Source organism: Stenella coeruleoalba (genome assembly GCF_951394435.1).
Source record: "Stenella coeruleoalba genome assembly, chromosome: 8".
NCBI lineage: Eukaryota > Metazoa > Chordata > Mammalia > Artiodactyla > Delphinidae > Stenella > Stenella coeruleoalba.
The window spans coordinates 88,126,678-88,152,825 of record NC_137154.1 but is presented as its reverse complement, the minus strand read 5'-3'; the positions used below and the strand labels follow the sequence as shown (position 1 = coordinate 88,152,825).

The 26,148-nt window shown below is 40.7% G+C and overlaps 3 protein-coding genes across 4 annotated transcripts in view; 2 read left to right on the top strand and 1 right to left on the bottom strand.

The window, feature by feature from the left end:
- Positions 1-11,224: 11,224 nt before the first annotated feature.
- Positions 11,225-15,274, bottom strand: CFAP68 (cilia and flagella associated protein 68). Its single transcript, XM_079930410.1, has 4 exons — positions 14,798-15,274; positions 12,542-12,772; positions 11,938-12,004; positions 11,225-11,506 (listed from the first exon to the last, which is right to left on the bottom strand). Exons 1-4 carry the CDS (start codon positions 14,837-14,839, stop codon positions 11,337-11,339), a joined length of 510 nt encoding a protein of 169 aa, XP_079786536.1. The 5' UTR covers positions 14,840-15,274; the 3' UTR covers positions 11,225-11,336.
- Positions 15,275-15,458: 184 nt separating this feature from the next.
- FDXACB1 (ferredoxin-fold anticodon binding domain containing 1) lies at positions 15,459-20,270 on the top strand. The gene is made up of 5 exons (XM_079930146.1): positions 15,459-15,659; positions 15,894-16,050; positions 16,913-17,116; positions 17,279-17,437; positions 18,186-20,270. Exons 1-5 carry the CDS (start codon positions 15,488-15,490, stop codon positions 19,366-19,368), a joined length of 1,875 nt encoding a protein of 624 aa, XP_079786272.1. The 5' UTR covers positions 15,459-15,487; the 3' UTR covers positions 19,369-20,270.
- Positions 20,271-22,241: 1,971 nt separating this feature from the next.
- Positions 22,242-26,148, top strand: part of ALG9 (ALG9 alpha-1,2-mannosyltransferase) — a 96,241-nt gene continuing 92,334 nt past the window's right edge. For both annotated transcript variants that reach the window (XM_079928104.1, XM_079928105.1), the window contains exons 1-3: positions 22,242-23,020; positions 24,016-24,154; positions 24,987-25,121. In XM_079928104.1, the coding sequence (XP_079784230.1) occupies positions 22,890-23,020; positions 24,016-24,154; positions 24,987-25,121 (405 nt within the window). In that variant the 5' untranslated portion in view covers positions 22,242-22,889. The remainder of the gene's footprint in view (positions 23,021-24,015; positions 24,155-24,986; positions 25,122-26,148) is intronic.

The following is a 26,148-nucleotide window of genomic DNA, read 5'->3' as shown; positions in this document are numbered from 1 at the left end:
ATAACTGTCTTGTGTTTGAATATTTTGTAATAATCATCACATATGATTTAGGGGACTCCAGGAATATTAGAGTCAGAATGACTGTTTCCAGCATTTACTCATGGGATAAATTTAGCAAGTCACTTAAGCTTTATGGTCTTTAAGTCATCCATTTATAACATGGGGTACTGATTTGTACACTAGTTGTAAGGAGTAAATTAATGAGAAAAAGGAGGTAAAGCCCTTAGCAGAGTTCAAGGAATATTAGTTCCTCTCCTCCCTCTTTGATTTTGGCCCTCAGTTCCAATAACAAACCTGAATGAGGTCTGGATGACAATGCATAAAAGGCCCTAGTGCGTCTCTGAAATTAATCATGTCACCAGGGAGGAGATGGTGTCCTCAACTTTGACATTTTGCTACTGATGAGCATTGCCTTCAGCTGATTCACAAGGTGGACGGGTGATTATCACAATAGGACAAGTGATTATCTCCAAACAAGCCTCTCAGGTGTAGTCCCTTAATTAGCCGGTAACACCTATTAAAACTAAGACTGGGGAATATACAATCCATTGACCCACAATTTAAAAAGTTTAACTTTTGTTTTTTATTTATTTTTAAATATTTATTTATTTAAGCCACTCTGGGTCTTAGTTGTGGCATGTGGGGTCTTTAGTTGCAGCATGTGGGCTCTTAGTTGTGGCATGCATGTGGGATCTGGTTCCTCAACCGGAATCGGAACACTGGCCCCCTGCATTGGGAGTGTGGATTTTTACCCACTGGACCACCAGGGAAGTCCCTTATTTTTTTTATTTTTTAAATTTTATTGAAGTATAGTTGACTTATTATACAATGTTGTGTTAATTTCTGCTCTTCAGCAAAGTGACTCAGTTATCCACATGTATATATATATATTTTCATACTCTTTTCCATTTTGGTTCATCACAGGATATTGAATATAGTTCCCTGTGCTATATGGTAGAACCTTGTTGTTTATCCATCCTGTATATAGTAGCTTGTATCTGCTAATCCCAAACTCCCAATCCTTGCCTCCCCCATCCCCCACCCACAGGCAACCACAAGTCTGTTTTCTGTGTCTATGTGTCTGTTTCTGTTTCGTAGGTATGTTCATTTGTGTCATATTTTAGTTTAGTTTTTTTTTTTTTGGCCGCACCACGCGGCACGTAGGATCTTAGTTCCCCGACCAGGGATCAAACCTGCACCCCCTGCATTGGAAGCATGGAGTCTTAACCACTGGACAACCAGCAAAGTCTCTTTTCATTATTTATTTATTTATTGGTGTGTCATATTTTAGATTCCACATATAAGTGGTATCATATGATATTTGTCTTTAAAAGGTTTAAGAATTACAGTGAATAGCAACAGATCAATAAGTGATCATATTATTTAGCTTAAACAAAGACATACTGCTCTACAAAAACACCTCTATTTCACTTTTGTGAGTCTAGACAAACTTCTGATTCAATTAATGAAAAATAGCCCTGGTATAAATGTTTAGAGACAACTCTTATTTTTCCTGCACCCTCTTCCAGCTGATATCTGATTTCTCACAAGGACTCTTTCCTTCACAAAACCTACAATTTGGGGATTGGCCATGCTTTTAAAATATGACACATGAAACAACTGTCGAAAGTTTTTATGTTGTAGGGGTGTGGAGCTAGGACAATATACATTGCAAATCTATACAGGTTCAAAATGTTTTATCTTAAAAAACAACTTCCTAATAGTCTGAAATGCTGTGATCTAGCCAGAAGTCAGATGTCTCTAAACTTAGAGCCAATTTTTATGGCTGTGTAGCAGACGTTGTTGGCTGCCTAAGTAACCTATTTACCACCTTCAGTCTTGCCAACAGCACCCCAGATTGGTTTAGGTATCCACCATATTCTTTCTCCCAAGCTCCAGCCAGAGTTGGTCTAAATCAATCACGGAAATTCCCTTCCTTCTGTAGGGATTAGTCTTGAAAGGGCTACAACCCAATTATGATCAATGAGACAGGAAGGAAATTCGCTATAGATGCTTCTTGAAAAGCTTTTTACCTTTAAAAAGACTTGCCAAAAAAGAGACAGGGAGGGAGGGAAGAGGGAGAGGGAGAGAGACAGCGAGAAAGAGAGAGACAGAGACAGAGAGAGAGATTGATTTTTTTTCTTCCTCTGCATGTTGGAGCATGAGAATGTGATACTCAGATTGCTGTAGGCATCTGGAAATCATGAGGGAGCATCCATGATATACTGATGATGGCTGAGCAAGAAGATGGTAAGACTCCGAGACCTTGATGGGTCATTGAACTGCTTAACTGGTCACCTTTAGAGCTTCCTTACTTCACAATGTCTTATTGCATCTCGTTTTTGTTTAATCTTTTTTGATGAGGGTTTTATGTTACTGGTATGCAAAAACACCTTAACTGATTGAGGCTGAATTAAGTAGTGTAAAAAACTGAAGAATGCCCTGGAAACCATGTGTCAGCTTTAATCATTTTAGTGAATTACCAGATTTCTCAAGCAGACATAATCTTAATGATTTGATCTTAAATGAATCACACTTTGTCTATTAGAGTATGATATTTATGTTTTTGACAAATTTGTTCAGAATGTGCAAGGTCACCTTTTTTGTTTATTATTACCATCCCCAAGTTAGACTAGTTTTTTGTTGTTATTCTTTTCCAGATCACATGCTTTGCTATAGCTATTTGTTCACTGCTATTAGTATAGGACTTTTCTAGTCTAGCATATTTGAGGGATTTTTCTTTAGCTTTATAGCTAGCTCTTCCATAATTCTACTTCATTCCCTATGTCTGAATTATGCCAGAAGTTTGTTGAGGCAATTTTAATTAGCATTTATTGTTTTTTTAATATGAGCTAACATTTATTAAGCACTTACTATTAGGTATGCACTGTGCTAAGAAGCGCTTTACCTTTTTTAAACTATCTTTTTTTAAAGAAGAAATCTGGGAAATTTGTGTAGAGTACATACATATAATTTCAATAAGATGTAACATTTAGAAACCAAATGGATGTTTTGCCTAATGGTTTGGGAATGATACATATTTTCATGCTTAGAAAAATGCTATTCTATTTAATACCTCAACTTTTATTTGAATATTGCACTGGATTTGATCTTTGCTTTGAAGATTTACAATGACTATTTTTTTGATGTATATATATTTTAATTAATTTATTTCTTTTTATTTTTTTGACTGCATTGGGTCTTCATTGCTGTGCATGTGCTTTCTCTAGTTGTGGCGAACGGGGGCTACTCTTCGTTGCGGTGCACGGACTTCTCATTGCAGTGGCTTCTCTTGCTGCGGAGCATGGGCTCTAGGCGCGTGGGCTTCAGCAGTTGTGGCTCGTGGGCTCTAGAGCACAGGCTCAGTAACTGTGGCGCATGGGCTTAGCTGCTCCGCAGCATGTGGGATCTTCCCGGACCAGGGCTCGAACCTGTGTCCCCTGCATTGGCCGGCGGATTCTTAACCACTGCGCCACCAGGGAAGTCCCTTACAATGACTATTCATTCAAGAATTATTTGAGTGCCTACCATGTGCTGGCTACAAAAATAAGACATGCTTTCTTGCCCTAACACAATTAAAAATTGAGCAGAAGAACAGGCAAGTAAAAAGACGTAGATTTCAAGTTTCTACGATGTCCACTCAAAATGTCTGTTATGGGGACCCTTAAGAGGATTACCTACTCTGGACATAGAAGGAATCCTGGAGATGGTTACCCCTGACCAAATTTTTTAACAGCTTTATTGAGATATCATTCATTACTATACTATTTACCCATTGAAAGTGTACAATTTAATGGTTTTATTTATATTCACAGAGTTGTACATCCATCCCCAAAGTCAATTTTAGGACATTTCATTAGCCAAGATGCTAACTTATGCCCATTAGTTATCACCCTCCAATGCCCACCCCTCAGCCCTAGGCAACCTCTAGTCTACATTCTGTCTCTATGTATTTGCCTATTTTGGACATTTCATATAAGTGGAATCATACAGTACGTGGCCCTATGTGACTAGCTTCTTTCACATAGCAGAATGTTTTAAAGTATCCGCCATATGGTTGCATGTATCAGTACTTCACTCCTTTCTATTGCCAAATAATATTTCTTTACATGGATCTACTGCCTTTTATTTACCCATTCATCAATTGATGGACATTTGAGTTACTTCCACTTTTTGTCTATTATGAATAATGCTGCTATGAACATTCATGTACTAGTTTTTGTGTGGACATGTTTTCATTTCTCTTGAGTATATATCTAGGAGTGGAATTGCTGGATTATATGGTAACTTTCCATCTAGCCTTTTGAGGTACTGTCTGACTATTTTCCAAGGCAGCTACCCATTTTTTAAAATTAATTTATTTTATTTTTATTTATTTTTGGCTGTGTTGGGTCTTTGTTGCCGTGCACGGGCCTTCTCTAGTTGTGGCCAGCGGGGGCCACTCTTCATTGCAGTGCCCAGACTTCACTGCAGTGGCTTCTCTTGTTGAGGAGCACGGGCTCTAGGTGTGCGGGCTTCAGTAGTTGTGGCTCGCAGGCTCTAGAGTGCAAGCTCAGCAGCTGTGGTGCACGGGCTCAGCTGCTCCGCAGCATGTGGGATCTTCTCGGACCAGGGCTCGAACCCATGTCCCTTGCATTGGCAGGCAGATTCTTAACCACTGCGCCACCAGGGAAGCCCAGCTGCCCATTTAAAATTCTCACCAGCAGTGTATGAGGGTTCCAACCTCTCAATATCTTCACCAACAGTAATAATTATTTATCTTTTTGGTTATAGACATCCTAGTGGGTGTCTGACTGAATTCTTAATGGTTTATAGGACTTAGCAAGGTTAAGAGGGAAGAAAATGCATCTAGAAGGCGGAACAGCATGAAGTGCCCAGGCAGGTATTGATATTTATGTTTGGTTGGAGCACTAGATATATGAGAGGGAATGTGGGAGATGAGGAATAAGAGTCAGAAAGTAGAGAAAACTCTGCTAAGGAGTTTGAAATTTATTTTGAAGGCTATAAAAGCCAGTGAAAGATTTTAACCAAGAGAGTAGCATGATCCACTCTGCATTTTTAGACTTAATCTGGGAGCAATATAGTGATTGATAAATACAGACCAAAATGGAAAATAGAGACATCAACCAAAAGGGTAAGAGCGAGAAATAATGGGAAAGTGGAATATGGCAAAGGCGATAGAGATGTAACAAAGAGGGACATAATCAAGACATAATGTGGAGATAGAATTTCTAGGGCTTGGTATCTGTTTTAATGGGAAGGATGAGAAAGGGGGATTCAAAATAATTCCTTGCTTTCTGTTTTTGACAACTGTGTGAATTTATTATGCAATATGTAATATTAAAAATAAGAAAGAGTGGTTAAGACACATAAAAGAAAACTATGGCATTCACCAAGATATGAAATATATAAGATGGACAAATTTGAGACTGAAGATTATGAACTCAGTTGTAGGTATCAGGAAATTACCTCAACCATATATGAAAAACCCACAGCTAACATCATACTCAGTGGTGAAGATTGAAAGCCTTTCCTCTAAGACTAGGATCAAGACAGGGATGTCCACTTTTACCACTTCTATTCAATATATTATTGCAAGTTCTAGCCAGAGCAATTAGGCAAGAAAAAGAAAAGCATCCAAGTTGGAAAGAAACAAGTAAAACTATTTCTATTTACAAAAGACATGATCTTACATATAGAAAACCCTAAAGATTTCGCCAAAAATATAAATTAGAACTAATAAACAAGCTCAGCAACATTGCAGGATATAAAACCAACAAACACACAAAAATTAGTTGCATTTCTATACATAACAATGAATAATCCAAAAAGGAAATTAAGAAAACAATTCCATTTACAATAGCATCAGGAAGAATAAAATATTCGAGGAATAGTCGAGGAATAACCTCGACTAAGGAGGCAAAAAACTTGTACACTAAAAACTATAAGACATTGCTAAAATAAATTAAAGAAGACATAAATGGAAAGACATCTATGTGTATGGATTGGAAAACTTAATATTGTTAAGATATCAATACTAGCTAAAGTGATCTACAGATTCAAAGCAATTCTTATCAAAATTCCAATAATGTTTTTTGCAGAGATAGAAAATTCCACCCTAAAATTCGCATGGAATCTCAAAGGGGCCTGAATTAGCCAAAACTGTCTTGAAAAAGAGGAAAAAATTTGGAAGATTCACACTTCCTGATTTCAGAACTTATTACAAAAGTACAATAATCAAAAAATATATACAATAATCAAAAAAGTGTGGTACTGGCATAAAGGCAGACATAGACCAAGGAATAGAATAGAGAGCCCAGAAATAATCTCTTGCATATATAGTCAAATGATTATTGACAAAGGCACCAAGACCATTCAATGCGGAAAGGACAGTCTTTTCCCATGGTGCTGGGAAAACTGGATATCCACATGCAAAAGAATGAAATTAGACCCTTACCTTATATAATATACAAAAATTAACTCAAAAAGGATCAAACACCTAATCATAAGAGCTAAAAGAAGAAAACATAGAGACAAAGCTTCACAACATTGATTTTAGCAATGATTATTGGATATGACACCAAAAGTTTAGGTAATAAAAGAAAAAATAGATAAATTGGACTTCATCAAAACTGAAAACTTTTGTGCATCAAAGGACACTATCAAGAGAGTGAAAGGACAACCTACAGAATGAGAGAAAATATTTGCAAATCATAGAGTATCTGATTAGGGATTAGTATCCAGAATATATAAAGATATATAAAGAACATGTACAACTCAACAACAAAAAAGCAAACAGCGCAATTCAAAAAGGAGCAAAGGACTTGAATATACATTTCTCCAAAGACAACATACAAATAACTGATAAGCACATGAAAAGATGCTCAAGATCACTAGCCATTAGGAAAACACAAATCAAAACCACAGCGGGATACCATTTTACACCCACTAAGATGGCTATTATAAAATGAAAACAAACAAACAAAACACCAGAAAATAAGTGTTGGTAAAGATGTGGAGAAATTGGAACCCTTGTGCATTACTGGTAGGAATGTAAAAAAGTGCAGCCACTATGGAAAACTGGCATTTCCAAACTGTTAAACAGAATTACCATATGATCCGGCAATTCCACTTCTGGGTATATACCCAAAAGAATTGAAAGCAGGGATTCAAACAAATATTTGTGCACCAATGTTCAGAGCAGCATTATTCACACTAGCCAAAAGGTGAAAACAACCCAAGTGTCTATTAACAAATGAATAGAGAAGCAAAATGTGGTATTATACATACAATGGAGTATGACTTAGTCTTAAAAAGGATACATGCTGTAACATGGATGAACCTTGAAAACATGCTGAGCGAAATAAGCTAGAGACAAAAAGAAAAATATTGTATTATTCCACTCATATGAGGTACTTATAATAGGCAAATTCATGGAGACAGAAAATAGAGGTTACCATGGACAAGAGAAGAGGGGAATGAGGAATTATTGCTTAATTGGTACAGAGAATCAGTTTGTGATGATGAAAAAGTTCTGGAAACGGATAGTGGTGATGGTTGCACAACATTATGAATGTATTTAATGCTACTGAATTGTATACTTAAAAACAGTTAAGAGTTTCCCTGGTGGCGCAGTGGTTGAGAGTCCACCTGCCGATGCAGGGGACACAGGTTCGTGCCCCAGTCCGGGAAGATCCCACATGCCGTGGAGCAGCTGGGCCCGTGAGCCATGGCCACTGAGCCTGCGCATCCGGAGCCTGTGCTCCGCAACGGGAGAGGCCACAGCGGTGAGAGGCCTGAGTAACGCAAAAAAAAAACCCAAAACAAAACAAAACAAAGTTAAAACATTTTTTAAAATTTATTTTTTATTTATTTTTGGCTGCATTGAGTCTTCATTGCTGCAGGTGGGCTTTCTCTAGTTGCAGCGAGCTGGGGCTACCCTTCGTTACAGTGCGTGGGCCTCTCATTGCGGTGGCTTCTCTTGCTGTGGAGAACGGGCTCTAGGTGCTCACCTAGAGCTGTATTGGGCCACAGTTGTGGCACACAGCCTCAGCAGTTGTGGCTCATGGGCTTAGTTGCTCCGTGGCATGTGGGATCTTCCTGGGCCAGAGCTTGAACCCGAGTCCCCTGCATTGGCAGGTGGATTCTTAACCACTGCACCACCAGGGGAGTCCCAAAATGGTACTTTTTTTTTTTTTTTAACATCTTTATTGGAGTATAATTGCTTTACAATGGTATGTTAGTTTCAGCTTCACAACAAAATGAATCAGTTATATATATACATATGTTCCCATATCTCTTCCCGCTTGCGTCTCCCTCCCTCCCACCCTCCCTATCCCACCCCTCCAGGCGGTCACAAAGCACCGAGCTGATCTCCCTGTGCTATGCGGCTGCTTCCCACTAGCTATCTACCTTACGTTTGGTAGTGTATATATGTCCATGCCTCTTTATCGCTTTGTCACCGTTTACCCTTCCCCCTCCCCATAGCCTCAAGTCCATTCTCTAGTAAGTCTGTGTCTTTATTCCTGTTTCACCCCTACAAAATGGTACATTTTATGTTATGTATATTTTATCACAATAAAAGATATGCTGAATCAGGCTCCTGGACTTTAGACTATACTACAAAGCTACAGTAATCAAGACAGTATGGTACAGGCACAAAAACAGAAATATAGTTCAATGGAACAGGAGAGAAAGCCCAGAGATAAACCCATGCACATATGGTCACCTTATCTTTGATAAAGGAGGCAAGAATATACAATGGAGTAAAGACAGCCTCTTCAATAAGTGGTGCTGGGAAAACTGGACAGCTACATGTAAAAGAATGAAATTAAAACACTCCCTAACACCATACACAAAAATAAACTCAAAATGGATTAAAGACCTAAATGTAAGGCCAGGCACTATAAAACTCTTAGAGGAAGACATACGCAGAACACTCTCTGACATACATCACAGCAAGATCCTTTTTGACCCACCTCCTAGAGAAATGGAAATTAAAAAAAAAAGGGACCTAATGAAACTTAAAAGCTTTTGCACAGCAAAGGAAACCATAAACAACACGAAAAGACAACCCTAAGAATGGGAGAAAATATTTGCAAATGAAGCAACTGACAAAGGATTAATCTCCAAAATTTACAAGCAGCTCATGCAGCTCAATATCAAAAAAAAAAAAACAACCCAATCCAATAATGGGTAGAAGACCTAAATAGACATTTCTCCAATGAAGATATACAGATTGCCAACAAACACATGAAAGGATGCTCAACATCACTAATCATTAGAGCAATGCAAATCAAAACTACAATGAGGTATCACCTCACACCAGTCAGAATGGCCATCATCAAAAAATCTACAAACAATAAATGCTGGAGAGGGTGTGGAGAAAAGGGAACCCTCTTGCACTGTTGGTGGGAATGTAAATTGATATAGCCACTATGGAGAACAGTATGGAGGTTCCTTAAAAAACTAAAAATAGAACTACCATATGACCCAGCAATCCCACTACTGGGCATATACCCTGAGAAAATCATAATTCAAAAAGAGTCACGTACCAAAATGTTCATTGCAGCTCTATTTACAATAGCCCAGAGATGGAAACAAGCTAAGTGTCCATCATCGGATGAATGGATAAAGAAGATGTGGCATATATATACAATGGAATATTACTCAGCAATAAAAAGAAACGAAATTGAGCTATTTGTAATGAGGTGGATAGACTTAGAGTCTGTCATACAGAGTGAAGTAAGTCAGAAAGATAGAGACAAATACCATATGCTAACACATATATATGGAATTTAAGAAAAAAAATGTCATGAAGAGTCTAGGGGTAAGACAGGAATAAAGACCCAGACCTACTAGAGAATGGACTTGAGGATATGGGGAGGGGGAAGGGTAAGCTGTGACAAAGCGAGAGAGAGGCATGGACATACATACCCTACCAAACGTAAGGTAGATAGCTAGTGGGAAGCAGCCGCATAGCACAGGGAGATCAGCTCGGTGCTTTGTGACCGCCTGGAGGCGTGGGATAGGGAGGGGGGGAGGGAGGGAGATGCAAGCGGGAAGAGATATGGGAACATATGTATATATATAACTGATTCATTTTGTTGTGAAGCTGAAACTAACACACCATTGTAAAGCAATTATACTCCAATAAAGATGTTAAAATGAAAAACAAAAATGGCTTTGAAGAGCAGTGAAGAAAGTATGGTCTTTTTAATAACTAATATGGGGACAACTGGATAGCCATACAGAAAAAAAATAAAACTTTGTCAGTACCTAACATCATATATAACATAATTCCATATTTATACCCGTAACATAAAATAATGAAGGTTTGGGAGGTAATATATGGGAGATATCTCTCAAATATTATATTGTTATCTTAAACAGGAGAGCAAAAAAATTGGAAAATACTGATGTTTAGCCATGTTAAGACTATTGTCTCCCAGTGTTCACCAACCCTAAACTATTCACAACATTTTCTCAATCGCTGCCAGTTCCCCACAATGCAAGACCCATCTTAAAGCAGCTGAGTCATCCCAAATTCCTAAAAATACCCTACCCTAACATCACCCTTTTCAATCATTATGAAGACTGTGTCAAGTTGAGGTTCTTCCTTGCCAAAGGCTTAATAAATAACTCCGTTTTGTTTGATCAAGTTTTCTTAGGTGACTTTTGTGGGGGAGTAAAAAATGGACAGTCCTTATCTTTTTTAGATATAAACTGAACTATTTATAGATGAAATGATATAATTTCTGAGAAAAATTTAAAAATAGAGAAAGTAGATAGGGATAGATAAGATTGGTTATAACCATTGTTGAAGGTGGGTAATGGTACATGGGAGTTCTTTATACCATTCTGTCTACTTTTGTATGTTTTAAATCTTCTATAATAATAAACAGTTATTTTTCTTTTTCTAGTCCTTAAGAGGGGATATATTCATTAAGGTCACAGTAAATGTAAACTATCTGACCATGACTACCAGGCTCACATCTAGAAAGCATCTAGCCAAATGTATCCTAAGTCATGATGGATTCTGCAGTTCCGCCCCTGATGGAAGGCAGGGAAAAGCAGAATGGCTGTAGATTTGAGAGAAATAATTCTTTTTAATGCCTTCCTACAACACCCATAATGTAGACCTAAGAGTAGAAATAATTAACTTAAATTTGACATTTAAATTTTGGTTTAAAAAAAAGGAATAGAGAATATTTTTTTGTGCTTTATTTATTCAGAGAGTAAGATTGTGCTACAGTCAGCTAAATTCTTAGTTGTTCTTAGAATGTGCTCCTTCCTACACTCTACACTGGAAAAATGAACCTTATTCTTTCTTAGCATCATGGACTCTGAAATTGGCAGTTATTAGGATTCCACACACACACAGAGTGATGCTCAATGTGAGGCTCTGAATAGCTACTCATGTAAGTTGACTTTTCTGTGCATTTGTATGGAGGAGGAACCAGCTCAGGTTGATGTCCTGGGAACCAGTGAGGCTCTCGCTTAAACCCTGAGGGAAGAGAAAAGAGGAGTCTTAGTAACCAATCTCATTCTTATTTCTGAGGGAATAGACAGTGAGGGAATAGACAGTGAATCATGTCAAAATTGAGGAAACAGAGAAATCATTCACTCATTCATTCATTTATTCACTCATTCAATTTACTTTTATTTGTGTTCCTTCTATGTTCCAAGCATTTAGTTAGGTCCTGAGAATATAAGAATTAAAAAGAATAGTCCAGGGCTTCCCTGGTGGCGCAGTGGTTGAGAGTCCACCTGCCGATGCAGGGGACACGGGTTCGTGCCCTGGTCCGGGAAGATCCCACATGCCGCGGAGCAGCTAGGCCTGTGAACCATGGCCACTGAGCCTGTGCTCCGCAACGGGACAGGCCACAACAGTGAGAGACCCGTGTATTGAAAAAAAAAAAAAGATAGTCCACCTACTATGGGTTGAAAGTGGTATTTTTTTGTTGTAGCTTGTATCATATGTCGTTTCAAAATAGTGTCCAAACTGCAAAGAAAAAGTAGTAGATTAAAAATACAGAGTCTATAACCAATACTGGGAAATACAGGATACAATGACATGAATTCTAACAGGCTGTGTCATATTTTAGATTGACTATAAGTCTATGTCATTAGCCTATATCCTACTAATGTTCACATCCTTTGTTGGTTTGTTTGTTTAGGAGATTTAAGGGAAAGATGCAGATAAACAACAAGTCTAGGTAGGCAGGGACCAGGGAAGAAGCTACCCTGAGTCAGAAGACATTATATATATATATATTTCTGTAGATTGATGAAGTCCAAAGAGAAGCAAGAGAAAAAGCATGCTACCCATCCTTTCATTACCTTACAATAATATAATGGTCAACTTGATAGTAAAGTGGGATAGGCATTCCAGCTGAGGACTGTTGCCCTTTCCCAACCACTCAATGAACAGAAGTCTGAGAGATCTCAGCATTGGAAGTTATCAGATTCCTGACTCTCAAATGGTCATTGGTATTTCCTTTTCTAACAGAAGGAAACAAAGAAGAGAAAGTTCGATTACCTGGGAAGGCAAGGGTTTGGGCTGCACGATATGCTTTAGGTCATATCTCTCCTGGTTCCAGTTGCCCATGAGGGTACGGTTTGAATAGGCATCTTCATTAGTGGTACATCTCCATCCATACTGGAAAAACTTGGACATATCATTCCAATCTGTCCACACTTCAGCATGGCCATCTGCATTAACGAGGCTGCCACAGTGTGGGTTTGTAAGGAATGAGATGAGGAACTCTCTCTGGGAAAAGGCAGGAATAGAAAAGCTTGTTGCACAAACCAGAGAGGAGAAAAGGCCTCCCTTTCTCTTCCTTCGCCAAGCATAACATAACACCTTCTAAGAATCTAGGCTTTCCTCCCAGTTTAATTGTTGTGGTTCAGTTTCTTTCTCTCCAAGTTCATGAATCCTTTGACCTGCCCTCTCAATCAGCAGTAGTAGGTGACTATATAGATTAAATGTCCCCCCCCCCCGGTAAAAGACAGGAGAACTTCAGTACCCCCAATACTATATGGAGAACTAGAAAATGTTCTGGTAATTTTGAGATGTAGGAATTTAAGGACTAAGAGTATTGCTATCGTCAAAGGGAACAGGAAGAAATGAGAGTTGGATAACTAGATAATACAATAAATGATCAATAAATGACAGTTTCCTTCCCTCTGGGCCCAGATCAAATGTCACTTCTCAGGATGTGCCATTCCCTTTTCATGATGCCTTCCCTCAAGTTAACTTCTCTTTCACTTGTCTCACACAGAACTTTATGTTCACATCTTTATATATTTATAAATTTATACCATATGTTAGAGTTCTTCAAGGAAGTGTGGAATCTCCTACACTGATCCCTTGAGGACAGGATCTGTGTCTTTTTCATTACCGTATCCTCTCCTTCTGTTTACCCTCCTAATCAATAGTACTTGGCACATACCAGATGACCAATGTCTGAATTTCAATTTTTTGTAAGTAATCAGGAGCCTAACCATGTTTACTTTTGGTTAAAAGATGAGTCTGGTCCCTTGGTTTAGGAGCAAGACAATACCTCCCCTGAAGCTGAGTAATTTGAAGTTGAGGAGCTTGTGTTGTCTGAAGATTTTATAGTAGAGTGACAGAAAACCTTACTCTGCTGTTCCATGTTCTTTAAAGGAAGAGATGTTACCAAACCTGGCCCTCCCAGTTCTCCAAGCAAAGAAAGAATATAGATCACCCAGATCACCAGATGGCCATGATTTGGGAGTCACCACCCACCCACTTTTCCACAGGTAGAGACAAAGCCAACACTGTAGGTTTAAAGGTAACTGCTCTCACACCATGTGCCTTTGTGAAGAAAGATGCACACACTGATGTCAACAAACAGCATGATGACTAAAGAGTACCTGGTCCTACAAAGCCCAACAGACCAAGTACTCAGACTGCAAACCAAGATGACACCGTCCCTGGGGCTGTAAGGACAGACATCACCACCCACTCAGTTGTCCAAGTCTGAAACCTGGGGCTTATCCTAGACTCTGATTTCTCTTTCAACTCCCTACATCCATTCTCAATCACTAGGTCTTGTTGATTTTTGAATCAGTCCACTACCCTCCATCTCCACTGCCAAGTTCCAGTTCAGATCACTATCAGCCTTAGTTTCCATTACTGCAGTAGCCTTCTCTCTGACCTCCTTGCCATCCGCCTTTTTCTCCTCCTATCATTTCTCCATAGGAAAGCAGAATTTTTGAAAATGAAAATCTAATTGTGTCATCTTCCTATTTAAAATTTTTCACTGGCTGGCCACTGTTTTCAGAGCAAGGTTCAAGGTTGTTAAAATGTCTATATGACCTGGTCCCTGCTTAACTTTTCCGTCTCATCTGTTACCCACTCTCCCTCAAAGTACATTTCAGCCAAACTCAGCTGTTGTGTTTTTCCATCATGCTTGTGCATGTATTGTTCCTTCTGCCTCTTCACTCCTCTTGACTCAGGTAAGGTGTACTTTCCTCCCTTTAGCTTTCAACCCAGGTGCACTTCATCCAGGGAATCTTTCCACTTCACCCCCAAACTTGGTAAGGTTCCCCTCTGTGTGCTCCCACAGCACCCTGAATTACTCCATTCATAGCACTGCATCCCACTAAATCAGAATTGCCTCTTTTGCTGTGCATCCTCCACCAGACTACAAGCTTGGTGAAATCACAGGCCATATCTTGTTCCTCCATATATCTAACTGCTCTCACAGGCCTGGCACATAACAGACACTCAACATTTCTTGAATGAATAAAAGGTAGGAAATAGAAGCACCTGGAGAAATTCCGAACAGCAGTAACAATGGGTTGCAGTCATTTCGGATGAGATGAAGGCTGTTAGAAAATCCTCTGTGTCAGGATGCAGGACACAGCCCAACCTCTTCTTGGCCTCAGCCCGGCCCTGCTTCCTTCACTCAGAACTCGCCTCACCTTCGACCTGTCCCTCGGCACTAGTGACTGCTTGTGACCTCATATAGGTGTGATGAAGTCGCTCAGGGCTCAAAGGCATCTTTTTTTTTTTTTTTTCGGTACGCGAGCCTCTCACTGTTGTGGCCTCTCCCGTTGCGGAGCACAGGCTCCGGACGCGCAGGCTCAGCGCCCATGGCTCTCGGGTCCAGCCGCTCCGCGGCATGTGGGATCTTCCCGGACCGGGGCACGAACCCGTGTCCCCTGCATCGGCAGGCGGACTCTCAACCACTGCGCCACCAGTGAAGCCCAAAGGCATCTATTTTAACACTTCCGATAGGGTGAGGGAGTGAGGGAACGGGGCGGTCGGGGTATCGCTTTTGCACTCAGGGATATTTTTCTCCTCGGATGTTGCTGCACCAGACTGTCAAGACAACCGGGCGCTCTAGAGCGTCATCAACCAGCGACGGGTGAAGAGGTGGGGCCGCAAGAAACCGGCGAAGGAAGTGACGTAAAAAGGAGCGCCTCCGAGAACGCGAGCTGGGAGCACGTTGAGGCCATGGCCCCTCGGCGCCTCCTGTTGGTTGGGGAGGGGAATTTCTCCTTCGCCGCCGCTCTGAGCGAGACCCTGGATCCGAGCACCAGTATAACTGCCACCTGTCTCCAGCGCCCGGCCGACTTGGCCCGGGATCCGCTGGCCCAGGAGAATCTGCAGCGCCTGCGCGAGCGAGGTAGCGAGGCCCACCCCTCCGTGAAGCCCCGCCCAGCTGTGGCACCGCCCAAAGTGGAAAGGGTGGGCACGTGGGGATTCAAGGAATCTGGGGGTTGCTCTTGGTCTTTACGTGGACATTTACAGAGAGCCTGCTGTGTGCCTAGACCTGGGTTGTTTTGCATGGTTCAGGTTACGGAGGGGTTTTCTCTCGTTCCAGGTCTTAAGACATCTTTCTGTCTATATTTCGTTCCAGGTACCGAGGTACGCTTTGGTGTGGACTGCACCCAGCTGGTAGATGCCTTTGAACTGCAAGACAGAGAGTTTGATCGAATTTATTTTAACTTTCCGCACTGTGGACGCAAAGCTGGAGTAGCTAAGAACAGGGAACTGCTTGCCAAGTTTTTCCAGAGGTGAGCACTCAGAAGTGAAATGTTTAAGAGGTACATTACATAGTTACTGCGCTCAAACATGGTAGTCTGGGAAATATGGCGTACAAGAGAATATAATGCTCCAAAGGAACCCACAATCTAGTTGGAAAGACAGACATTTAACCTTAATGCTAAATAAAAGTACTCATAATGTACTGTTCGTTCGGCAAAGGGAGGATCATCTATTTTTGATAATGGGAAATGATGGTAGTATAGTCTAATTTAGGAGCCAGACTGCCTGCATTCAAATCCCCACCCACCACTTAATAGTTTTGTGATTTTGGGGATTAAGTTTACTTGATCCTTACTTGCTTTTGCTTCCTCATCCATAAACTGAAGATATTAACAGTAACTACCTCATAAAATTATTGTGAACGCAAAACAGTGCTTTATACTATTATACAATAACACATGATACTAATGGAGATCTCTTTGGCTCATAGTTGTCATGAAACTTTTCACAGAGGCAGTATTTTAAGTTAACAGGCAGGAGGGGAGTGAAAAGAACAACTTTCTAAGTGGGGAAGAACAGCCTGATCGCTGAATCACATATAGGAACTTTGCAGACATTGACTTTTCAATGAGATATAGATGTACAATACAAAAACAACGTTGGATAACTCTGTTGTCAGCCACTAGTATCAGTTATGAGTTGAACATTGAATTTAAATTTTTGTTTACTTCCAGCTACTTTTTTTTGCATGTTTGAAGTCTAATAGACCTTTGCAAATAGATATGATTTGATTTTAACTATTTAACAGCCAAACCATACATATACAGCTAACTCCTATGGTAACTTGTACTTGTTTCTGATAAACGGCTGGTGTTTCCCTACCCCCGTTAGCTGTGCAGATGTTCTTGCAGAGGAAGGAGAAGTCCATGTGGCATTGTGTAGAGGACAAGGTGGGACTCCTGCTGATAAGCCCATGAGAGAATGGCACAACAGTTGGCAAGTGGTTGCTATGGCAGCTCTAGGGGGATTCATTTTAAGTGATGTGCATCCCTTCAGCTGTGAGGCTGTGCCAGGGTACAAGTGCACTGGATATAGGTAAGTAATAACAGAGTTCTAAGCCTTTTCCATCTCTCTCACTAATGATAAAAAAAAATCTCAGAGACATACTTTTTCCTTGTCTATTTCTTGATTCAGTCTCTAGAAATACTTGCTTTCTTTAATAATGACAGTCTTAATAATTGCTGTCTATTTTGCCAGGAGTCAAGATAAGTCCTTTCATGTAGAAGGTGCTTTGAACCATATCTTTACCCGGAGCTTACCCTATGAAGGTTTGCAACCAAGAATTTCCAGGATCAAACTGGGTGACCAGTGGTTTTCTTTTCTAGAACCAGAAGTACTTGTAGGAAAGCTGAACAGGTAACCTGATTTTACCAGAAATCACTTCTATCTCTAGTTGTATCCTGATTGGCTTGATAATCAGGCAACCATACATTGAATGGATGCCACATTAATTGTTAATGATGTCATGCTGTGAATACTTGTCAGTCTGGCCTGCACAAGTCTCTTTAGAATTAAAAATTGTCATATTTTCTGCAAATATCATATGATATCACTTATATGTGGAATCTAAAAAAAGGGGTGCAAATGAACTTATCTACAAAACAGAAATAGAGTTACAGATGTAGAAAACAAACTTATGGTTACCAGGGGATAAGGTGGGGTGATAAATTGGGAGATTGGGATTGACATATCCACACTACTATATATAAAATAGATAACTAATAAGGACCTACTGTATAGCACAGGGAACTCTACTCAACACTCTGTAATGGCCTATACGGGAAAAGAATCTAAAAAAGAGTGGATATATGTATATGTATAACTGATTCACTTTGCTGTACACCTGAAACTAATACAACATTTTAAATCAACTGTACTCTAATAAATTTTTTTTTTAAATTGTCGTATTTTCTGGTTTATTGTAGACTGTCAGAGTTCTGAAACACATACCTCTCTTTATGGTAGATGATTTCTTTGTTTCCTTTCCAGATCAACTTAAGGATAATTCTTTTCTATACAGCTATTTGTGCTTTTAATTCTAGCTATGTTATAATTATTAATAATTTTAAGTTAAAAAAGTTTATTTTTGTGTGTGTTTAAACAGGGGTTTCCTAGAAGCACCTTCATATCATCCTATCAAAACCATAAATGAGAAACTCATTGCTGAATTGGGGAAAGCTTTCCCTCTAAAAAGGCTGAAGTGTTCTTCCCCTTTGCTGCCACAGGGAGACACCAGTGTTCTCACTTCCTGCCACTGTGACATCCTATCATCTGCCTTTTGGATTAGTCTCCATGAAGATAACTCAAATTTTGAGTCCCTCACTGGTGGGACAACAGAAGACATGGAGGATTTTCTAGTGTCATTTTCAGAACTCAGCCTTCCCAAGAACCCTAGAAGAGACAGTAAGGAAGAAGCTCAGGAAGGAACGTATAGCCAGGCCAAGGTCTGCCTTAGACCTTCTCTTCTAGTTCATGTTCAGGCTCTAATCCAAGCACCAGACTTCCTCCCAGGTTCTCTGTACATCCTCAGTGGACCTGTCTTTCAGAAGTGCCGCATCTCACCTTTCACAATGCCAGCATTTCATGAGACTTTGTTTATCCTTGGATTTAATAAAAATCTGAAGGATGGCTGTCTTCAGTCACTACTGGATCATCTGAAGGGCATTCTAGATAGCCTTCTGACCCAGACATTGCTCAAGGGCTCTAAGCTGGGCAGTTCAGTGGAATTTGTCTTTCAGCCACCTGGGGAAGATTATATGATTACTGTGAAGTCTCAAAATTTTGGCCCAGATTGTGTGAAGGATTTGATTATTGGGTCTGTTACCACATCTGCTACAAGCATCATACACAAAGACCAGTGTTTTGTGTGTGTGTCTATGAACTTGGACCTATTAGCCATGCTTGTCTGGGGTATCTCTGATTGGAGAATGTTGTGGACCTTTGATAATCGTTTCCTGAAGAATTTTGCCCCTGGGAAAATAGAACCCTTTAAAAGCTATTCCCTATATCCTCCATACTATGTGCATGATATTAGTTTTTGGTTAGATACAAAGAAAAGATTTGATGAAGTAGAGTTTCACACTGTGGCCCGAGCAGTGTCACAGGACACTGTCATATCCATACAATTCCTTAGTCGTTTTCAGCATCCAAAGACGGAACAGGTCAGCCTCTGCTATAGATTGACCTACCAGACCTGTGACAAGGCCCTTACCCAGCAGCAGGTAGCATCAATGCAGTCCCAGCTAAGGAAGGAGATTCAACAACGACTACATGTGATACCTAGGTAGTTTAGTAAATTCATCTCTACATAGTGATCCTCACAGGTGTGGATGAAAAAGACCAATTTGTAACCTGTAGTTCTTTCCAGACTTTTTTTTTTTTTAATCTTTTACTTTGTGACTATAGCTACTGATGGTTGACTTTAAACATATCTGTGACTCGATCACTTAAAGTTTACAGACTATAATGTGAGTGGTGACCTTTGGAGTTGTGCAATATTTTGTTCGTGAGTAATGACTAGGAAAACAAACAAAACAGCATCTTATACACTAGATGCTGTAATGCTGAAGCAGTAGAATTTGAGTGTCTCGTCAAATATATTTATAAATATATTTTCCGAATTGTCAATTCCTCTTTCCTTAACTCTATCATATCATCTCTGTAAATCATTGAGAATAGTTTTTAGAGTCAGACAGACCGGCATTTATTACCTTGGGTAAAAGTTGCAAGTGTCCCGTATTATTGGTATCGTCATCATGTTTATTCTGTGGTTGACTGCTGTTAAAGTCATGGAACTAAGTAAGTGTCTCACTTAGAGCTCACACCTAGGTCTGTCTGACTCAAAAGCCCCTGTTCTTTCTGCCACTTTGTTACTTTACTTTTCCTTCCATAGTTTTTTCAACAGTAATCTCTGAACTGTGATTAACTTTACACTTTTCCCCCCTAGGTTTTGGGACTTCTGTTGTAAGCATCTCTAAGGGACTTTGGGAGATTGGCTCAGCCCAGGACTCTGCAGAATGGGGTGCTATAATGTGCATTAATGTATGTTCCTGTTAATTAATAGTTAGGCTCCACCAATTGGAGCTATATTGTAAACTCTGTGAAAGAAATAACTGTCTTATTAATTCCTTTAAAAAATTTTTTTTAATTGAAGTATAGTTGATTTAATATGTTGTCTATTTATTCTTGCATTTGGAGAAGAGCATGTGGAAGGGCAAGAATTGAAGCAAAGAAACAAATTAGGAGGTTATTATAATAATGCAACCAAGATATGATGGTGACCTGGACCAGGGTGGTAAAAAGTGTTTGGACTGGGTAATAATTAGAAGAACTTACTGATGATTTAAATATATGTGCATGCATGAATGTTTTGGAGTTAGAGAAATAGAGGAATCAAACAGAATCCCTAGGTTTTTGACCCAAGCAACTGGGAGAATAGAAGTGTTTTTAATCAGAATAGGAAAACTGGCATGGGAGTAAGTTTGGGGAGTGAAGAATCAAGGGATCTCTTATGGACATATGTATTGCTTAGCTCTCCACATAGACTTAAAGCTACTCGAGGGCAGGTAATGTGATTTATAGCTTTCTTCCATCCCCAGTAGTGCCTGGTACATGTGAAACCAAGCAGACCCTGCAGGCCCTTCCTGAAGACAGATTCCCCCACCCTCTCCGAGTCTCCTGCCTCTTGTTTGCAGAAAAGCTTTAGCCTCCTAGGCCTTCCCCGAACTCTAAAGAGTAGTTTTTTTGTTTTGTTTTTTTGTTTTGGCCGCGTGGCCTGCGGGATCTTAATTCCCTGACCAGGGATCGAACCTGCGTCTGCTGCAATGGAAGAGCGGAGTCTTAACAACTGTACCATTAGGGAAGTCCACCAAAGAGCAGATTTAACCTGAGAAATGAGAAAATGCAGAAACAAAGGAAAACAGTCATGTAAGACAAAATTATGATAGTTTAGCCATAAAAAAAGTCAAGTACATTTAGTTCCTCCTCAAGGGCCATAGATAATATTCTGAGCCATATCCTTGTATGTTTTATTGATACTAAACCCCTACCAGGTGGAAGAAGTTAATTGCATGCTGATCACCAGCACAAAGACCCCAGGAGGTTGATGCTGTTGACCCCTGAAATACCAACCTGTTACCTCATCACCAACCAGTCAAGGATGTCCATGAGCTGATCATGCACACCTCAACTCTTTCCCTCACCTTGCCTTTAAAAAACCTTCCCTGAAAGCTTCAGGGAGTTTAGGTCTTTTGAGCATAAGCTGCCTCTTCTCCTTGCTATAGACACTGTACTTTGCTTCAGCACAACCTGGTGTCAGTACATTGGCTTTTCTGTGTGTAGGTGAGCAGACCCAATTTTGGTTTGGTATCACTTGGATGAGGTATCATTTGAGCTGGATCTTAAAACAAGGGCAGGGTTGTGATGGAAGGATTGTTAGGCAAGGAGGGCATGCATTCCAGGCAGAGGGCATACATGAGCAGAGGTAGAGATATGGGAGCATTTGGGGTACTTTACAGGCTAGTTGGAACATAAAATGTGTATAGGAAAGTAGTGGGAGATAAGAAAAGTAGGTTAGGGATGTAGAATTTTTGAAAATTAATTGGACAGTATTGCACAGGATCAATTTGAGATGGGAGATCCCTGTAAGGATGCTACTGTAGTAGACTTGGGTAGAGTCAGGGAGGGGCCTGCACTAGAGTGAAATGAAAAGGAGGTGGCTGTATGAGATATAGTTACATTGAGATGTCTGAATTTGGCAACTAGTAATTTCATGTGGGAATTGAGCAATAGGATCAATCTCCATTGTTAATACTCAGGAATTTTTAGTATGAAGTCATAACTTGGGACCCTGTCAAGTTTAGCACTCCCTCTATAACCTTGTTTTACTTACTGGTACGGAGCTTCACAGGGTGGGATAGAGCTCTGTGATTGGGGGAGTAGGCAGAGTATCAGGAACAGATGAATGACCTCTGAGAGTCACAGGCATGATATCATCAAAGTGCCCATGTAAAAATGCCTGTGTGAAATCAAGAGCTTTCTCCTGATCTCCTGGTTGGAAGAGCATGGATTTTGTAGGAAGACCTGGGTTGGAACATGGCTCCATCACTTCCTAGCTATGCAACCTTGGACCTCAGTCTCCTTTTTGATAAAACAAGGTTGTTGTATTATATTTTAAAAGGATAAGGTATATTAAATGCTTACCATAATGCTGTAGTAGCAATGGCAGTGACTGGTGTCTGGTTAAATTTGCTGCACAGAGTTTCTTCAGTCTTTCACTTTTCTCCTCATTCTGTATTCTGCCATTATGGCTTCATCTCTCTGAAGCAGTTAATTAGCTGCAGGCTGTCCCTATCACTTGCCAAAATATAAAGGACAAGGTGCCAGTGATCTTTAAAGAACTTCCTCTTTTGTAGGCGGCTGTGCTATGATTTTTAACTGAATATCTGCGTACTCGGTGGAATTAATTACTCTCTATTTGTGCTTTCTTTTAAACAGGGATGCTGAAGGACAGTATTTGTAGGAGAGTGCAGAATGCTGAGAAGTGAAGTCAGAGAGAGAGGGAGGAAGGCATGCCTAGCGTTACTAGTATGTGGAAGGGATAGCGATAACGGCCAAGTAAAGTCTCAGGTCGCATTTCTTTTCTACCCAGGGATTTGCCCCAATTAGCCCAGAAAACTATAATTTAGTCGTGTCTGCGCATGTCGAGGTCTTTTGTCCCTCGGCGGACACCGTTGCCAGCCAAAGGCTATGTCTCCGCGCTCGTCGCCTTCGTAGGGCGCCGAGTTCTACCTTTTTTCCCACTCTTGCCATGGCCAGCCGAGGAGCCCGGCAGCGCCTGAAGGGAAGCGGAGGCAGCGGCGGGGACACGACCTCGGCCGCCGAGAAGCTGCGGGAACTGCTGTGCAGCCGGGAGGCGGGCAGCGCAGAGCCCCGGCCCGAGTAGGTGTGCGGGCGCGGCGGGGGCGTGGCCGGGCGGCGGGCGGCGCGGGGCTGCCGGTAGAGGGTCTCGCCCGCGCTGTGCTGTGCTGCGCCCTGCCCGACTTTCCCGCCGGGAGGGCCCGCAGCCTCTTCACCCTGCTCTTTCTGCTCTTACAGGGCGGGTGGACGCTGGGTCTTCACCCGCCTTAGATTAGATCCCCCAGCTCGGGTCCCGTGTTGCTAGTGAAGAAACCCTGCAGGTCTGTGCGGCTTCCGGCCCAGGCCCAGGGTGGGCTGGCGTCGCTGTGTGTGTGTGTGTGTGTGTGTGTGTGTGTGTGTGTGTGTGTGTGTGTGTGTGTGTGTGTGTGTGTGTGTGTGTGTGGTGTGTGTGTGTGTGTGTGTGTGGTGTGTGTGTGTGTGTGTGGTGTGTGTGTGTGTGGTGTGTGTGTGTGTGTATCCCAGCTTCCTTCAGTCCTCGCAGAGTCCCGACCCTTTACTCTTCTGTGTGGGCCCCACCACCTTGCACACCAGCAAACACCTCTCTTTTCAAGCCGGAGGGCTGCAGGTTAAGCCTGCGCTGGGGAGCTGTCAGCATATGGAATTGGAAAAGGTGATGTCCACTGCACAAGTTAGCTTCTGGGCATTTGAACAGATGGGGAAATGAATAAAGCCATGGAAAGTAATGACCTTGTTAGGAGAATAAGGAAAAGACGAATAAGAGCTTGTGGCCTGTAAGTGAGCGATTTGTTGGCTTGGGGTAAGCGGAGTGTCATAGATGCAAAGAACTAAAGTGCATGAATTAGCTTACACCTTAAAAGCAGGCAGTAATGACTAACGTTGATTAAGGTCTTAATTCGTTCCTTATTTATTCTAGTCAGGACAATTAACGATTCACCCTTTTAGGTGACTAACTCATGTGCTTTGGTGTCTCTTGACCTGTTGTCCTTTCTGTCTAGTTTTAGCCCTTCTAGTTAGCAGGTCCTTTCTGACACATACTTTTTTTTGCTTCTGAGCAGGTTATCTGGGAACAAAGCAGGACAAGTCTGGGCACCTGAAGGATCTACTGCGTTCAAGTGTCTGCTCTCAGCAAGGTTATGTGCTGCTCTCCTCAGCAACATCTCTGACTGTGATGAAACATTCAACTACTGGGAACCAGTAGGTGATTTCTTTAGTTTTCTTTTTTTGTTCTTGATTTCACTGCTTGGAACCTTGTTATGAATCAAGATACAAATAATATACAAGTGTGACTATTAGTAAAATAACCTTATTTTCATTTCTGTATTCTAAGCTGATGATTTACCTCCTATTGAATGACATAGGAATTGCTGTTATACAAAAAAGGTGTAATTTGTAATTTTCTTAAAAAGTTTTTAAGTCAAAATATTACTTTGAGGTAGTTTAAAAATATTAAACGTAAAAGAGAAGCAGAAACTCCCTGTTCCACTTCTCATGGCCAAATCCTTGTCCCCAGAGGCAACCACTTTCTTTAAACATTTTTGGTTTTTTTCTTCTGATGTCTAGTAAAATAAACAATGTTGCTACATACTATGCTTATATTGCTGTTTCTTGATTTATACTTTTATAAGTTTGTTGGACTCCCTGTTATAGGAAATGCAGAGGTGAAATTTTCTGATCACATTTTGCATAAAAAAATAAGGAATGCTTAGGGTAGGTAGTTTAAGGAAAATACAAGATTTAGAGTTTTCCTGTTTTGGTTAATGAGTATTTTTTAAAAAATAAATAGAGGGTAAAATTCCAGCTTTCAATGTTGGCCAAACAATAATCTTGTAGGATTTATAATGTCTTAATATTTTTCAGTATTGGGTCATTTTGATTCTTATCCATTAGTTGCAAATCTTATTGAGAATTTCAGCTTTTTTGTGTACCTTTGTCTCATTAATACTTTTGCTTAGAAACTTCACCTGCATCCTCTTAACAAGGATTTTTGGCCAATATAACCCTGAATCCATCCGTTTTGTACTTTCAGACACACTACCTCATCTATGGGAAGGGGTTTCAGACTTGGGAGTATTCCCCAGCTTATGCCATTCGCTCCTATGCTTACCTGTTGCTTCACGCCTGGCCAGCTGCATTTCATGCAAGAATTTTACAAACTAATAAGGTAAGGGCGGGCCAACCTGGAAGCAATCACAACTGATCAAGTGGTGGGTGAGTCTCTGGAACAATTTGGGAAAGGGACCAAATATATTCATAGTTAGGAGGGGATTGTTTTTAAGAAGAATCATTTATTCATTCATTATTCAACAAGTATTAATGGAGCAACTTTTATTTGGTAGACACTTTGTTAAGTGCTCTGGGTGTAACAATGACCAAATCCTTGCCCTCATGGAATTTATAGTTTAGTGGAGAAGACGAACATGGAACAAGTAATTATAAATGCAGTGGGTCATGGAGGAAAAGTACAATGTGCAGTGGGTTAGCATATTAGGGATAGCTTAATTTAAACAGAATACTGAAGGATAATTAGGAGTTAACTGAGACCTAACCTGATTACCTTTCAGAAATTTGACTATGATGTGTCTTAGCATGGATTTCTTTGGGTTTATCCTGTTTGGAGTTTACTCAGCTTCTTGAATCTTTAGACTTATGTCTTTTCACAAATTTGGGAAGATTTTAGCTGTTATTTTTTTAAGTGCTTTTTCAGTCCCGCCCTGTTTCTCCTCTCCTGAGCCTCCAATGATGTGAATGTTAGATATTTTATTACAGTCCCATGGGTCCCTGAAGCTCTCCACCTTTTTTTTTTTTTTTTTTTTTTGCGGTACACGGGCCTCTCGCTGTCGTGGCCTCTCCCGTTGCGGAGCACAGGCTCCGGACGCACAGGCTCAGCGGCCATGGCTCACGGGCCCAGCTGCTCCGTGGCATGTGGGATCTTCCCAGACCGGGGCATGAACCCGTGTCCCCTGCATCGGCAGCCGGACTCTCAACCACTGCGCCACCAGGGAAGCCCTCTCTTCACTTTTTTCCAGTCTGTTTTCTCTGTGTTCAGACTGAACAGTTTCTGTCGTCTTTTTTCCGGTTCATTGATGCTTTCCTCTGTCTCCTTCATTCTGCTGTTGAGCCTACTCATTGAGCTTTTATTTTGGTTACTGTATTTTTTCAGTTCTAAAATTTCCTTTTGGTTTTTCTTT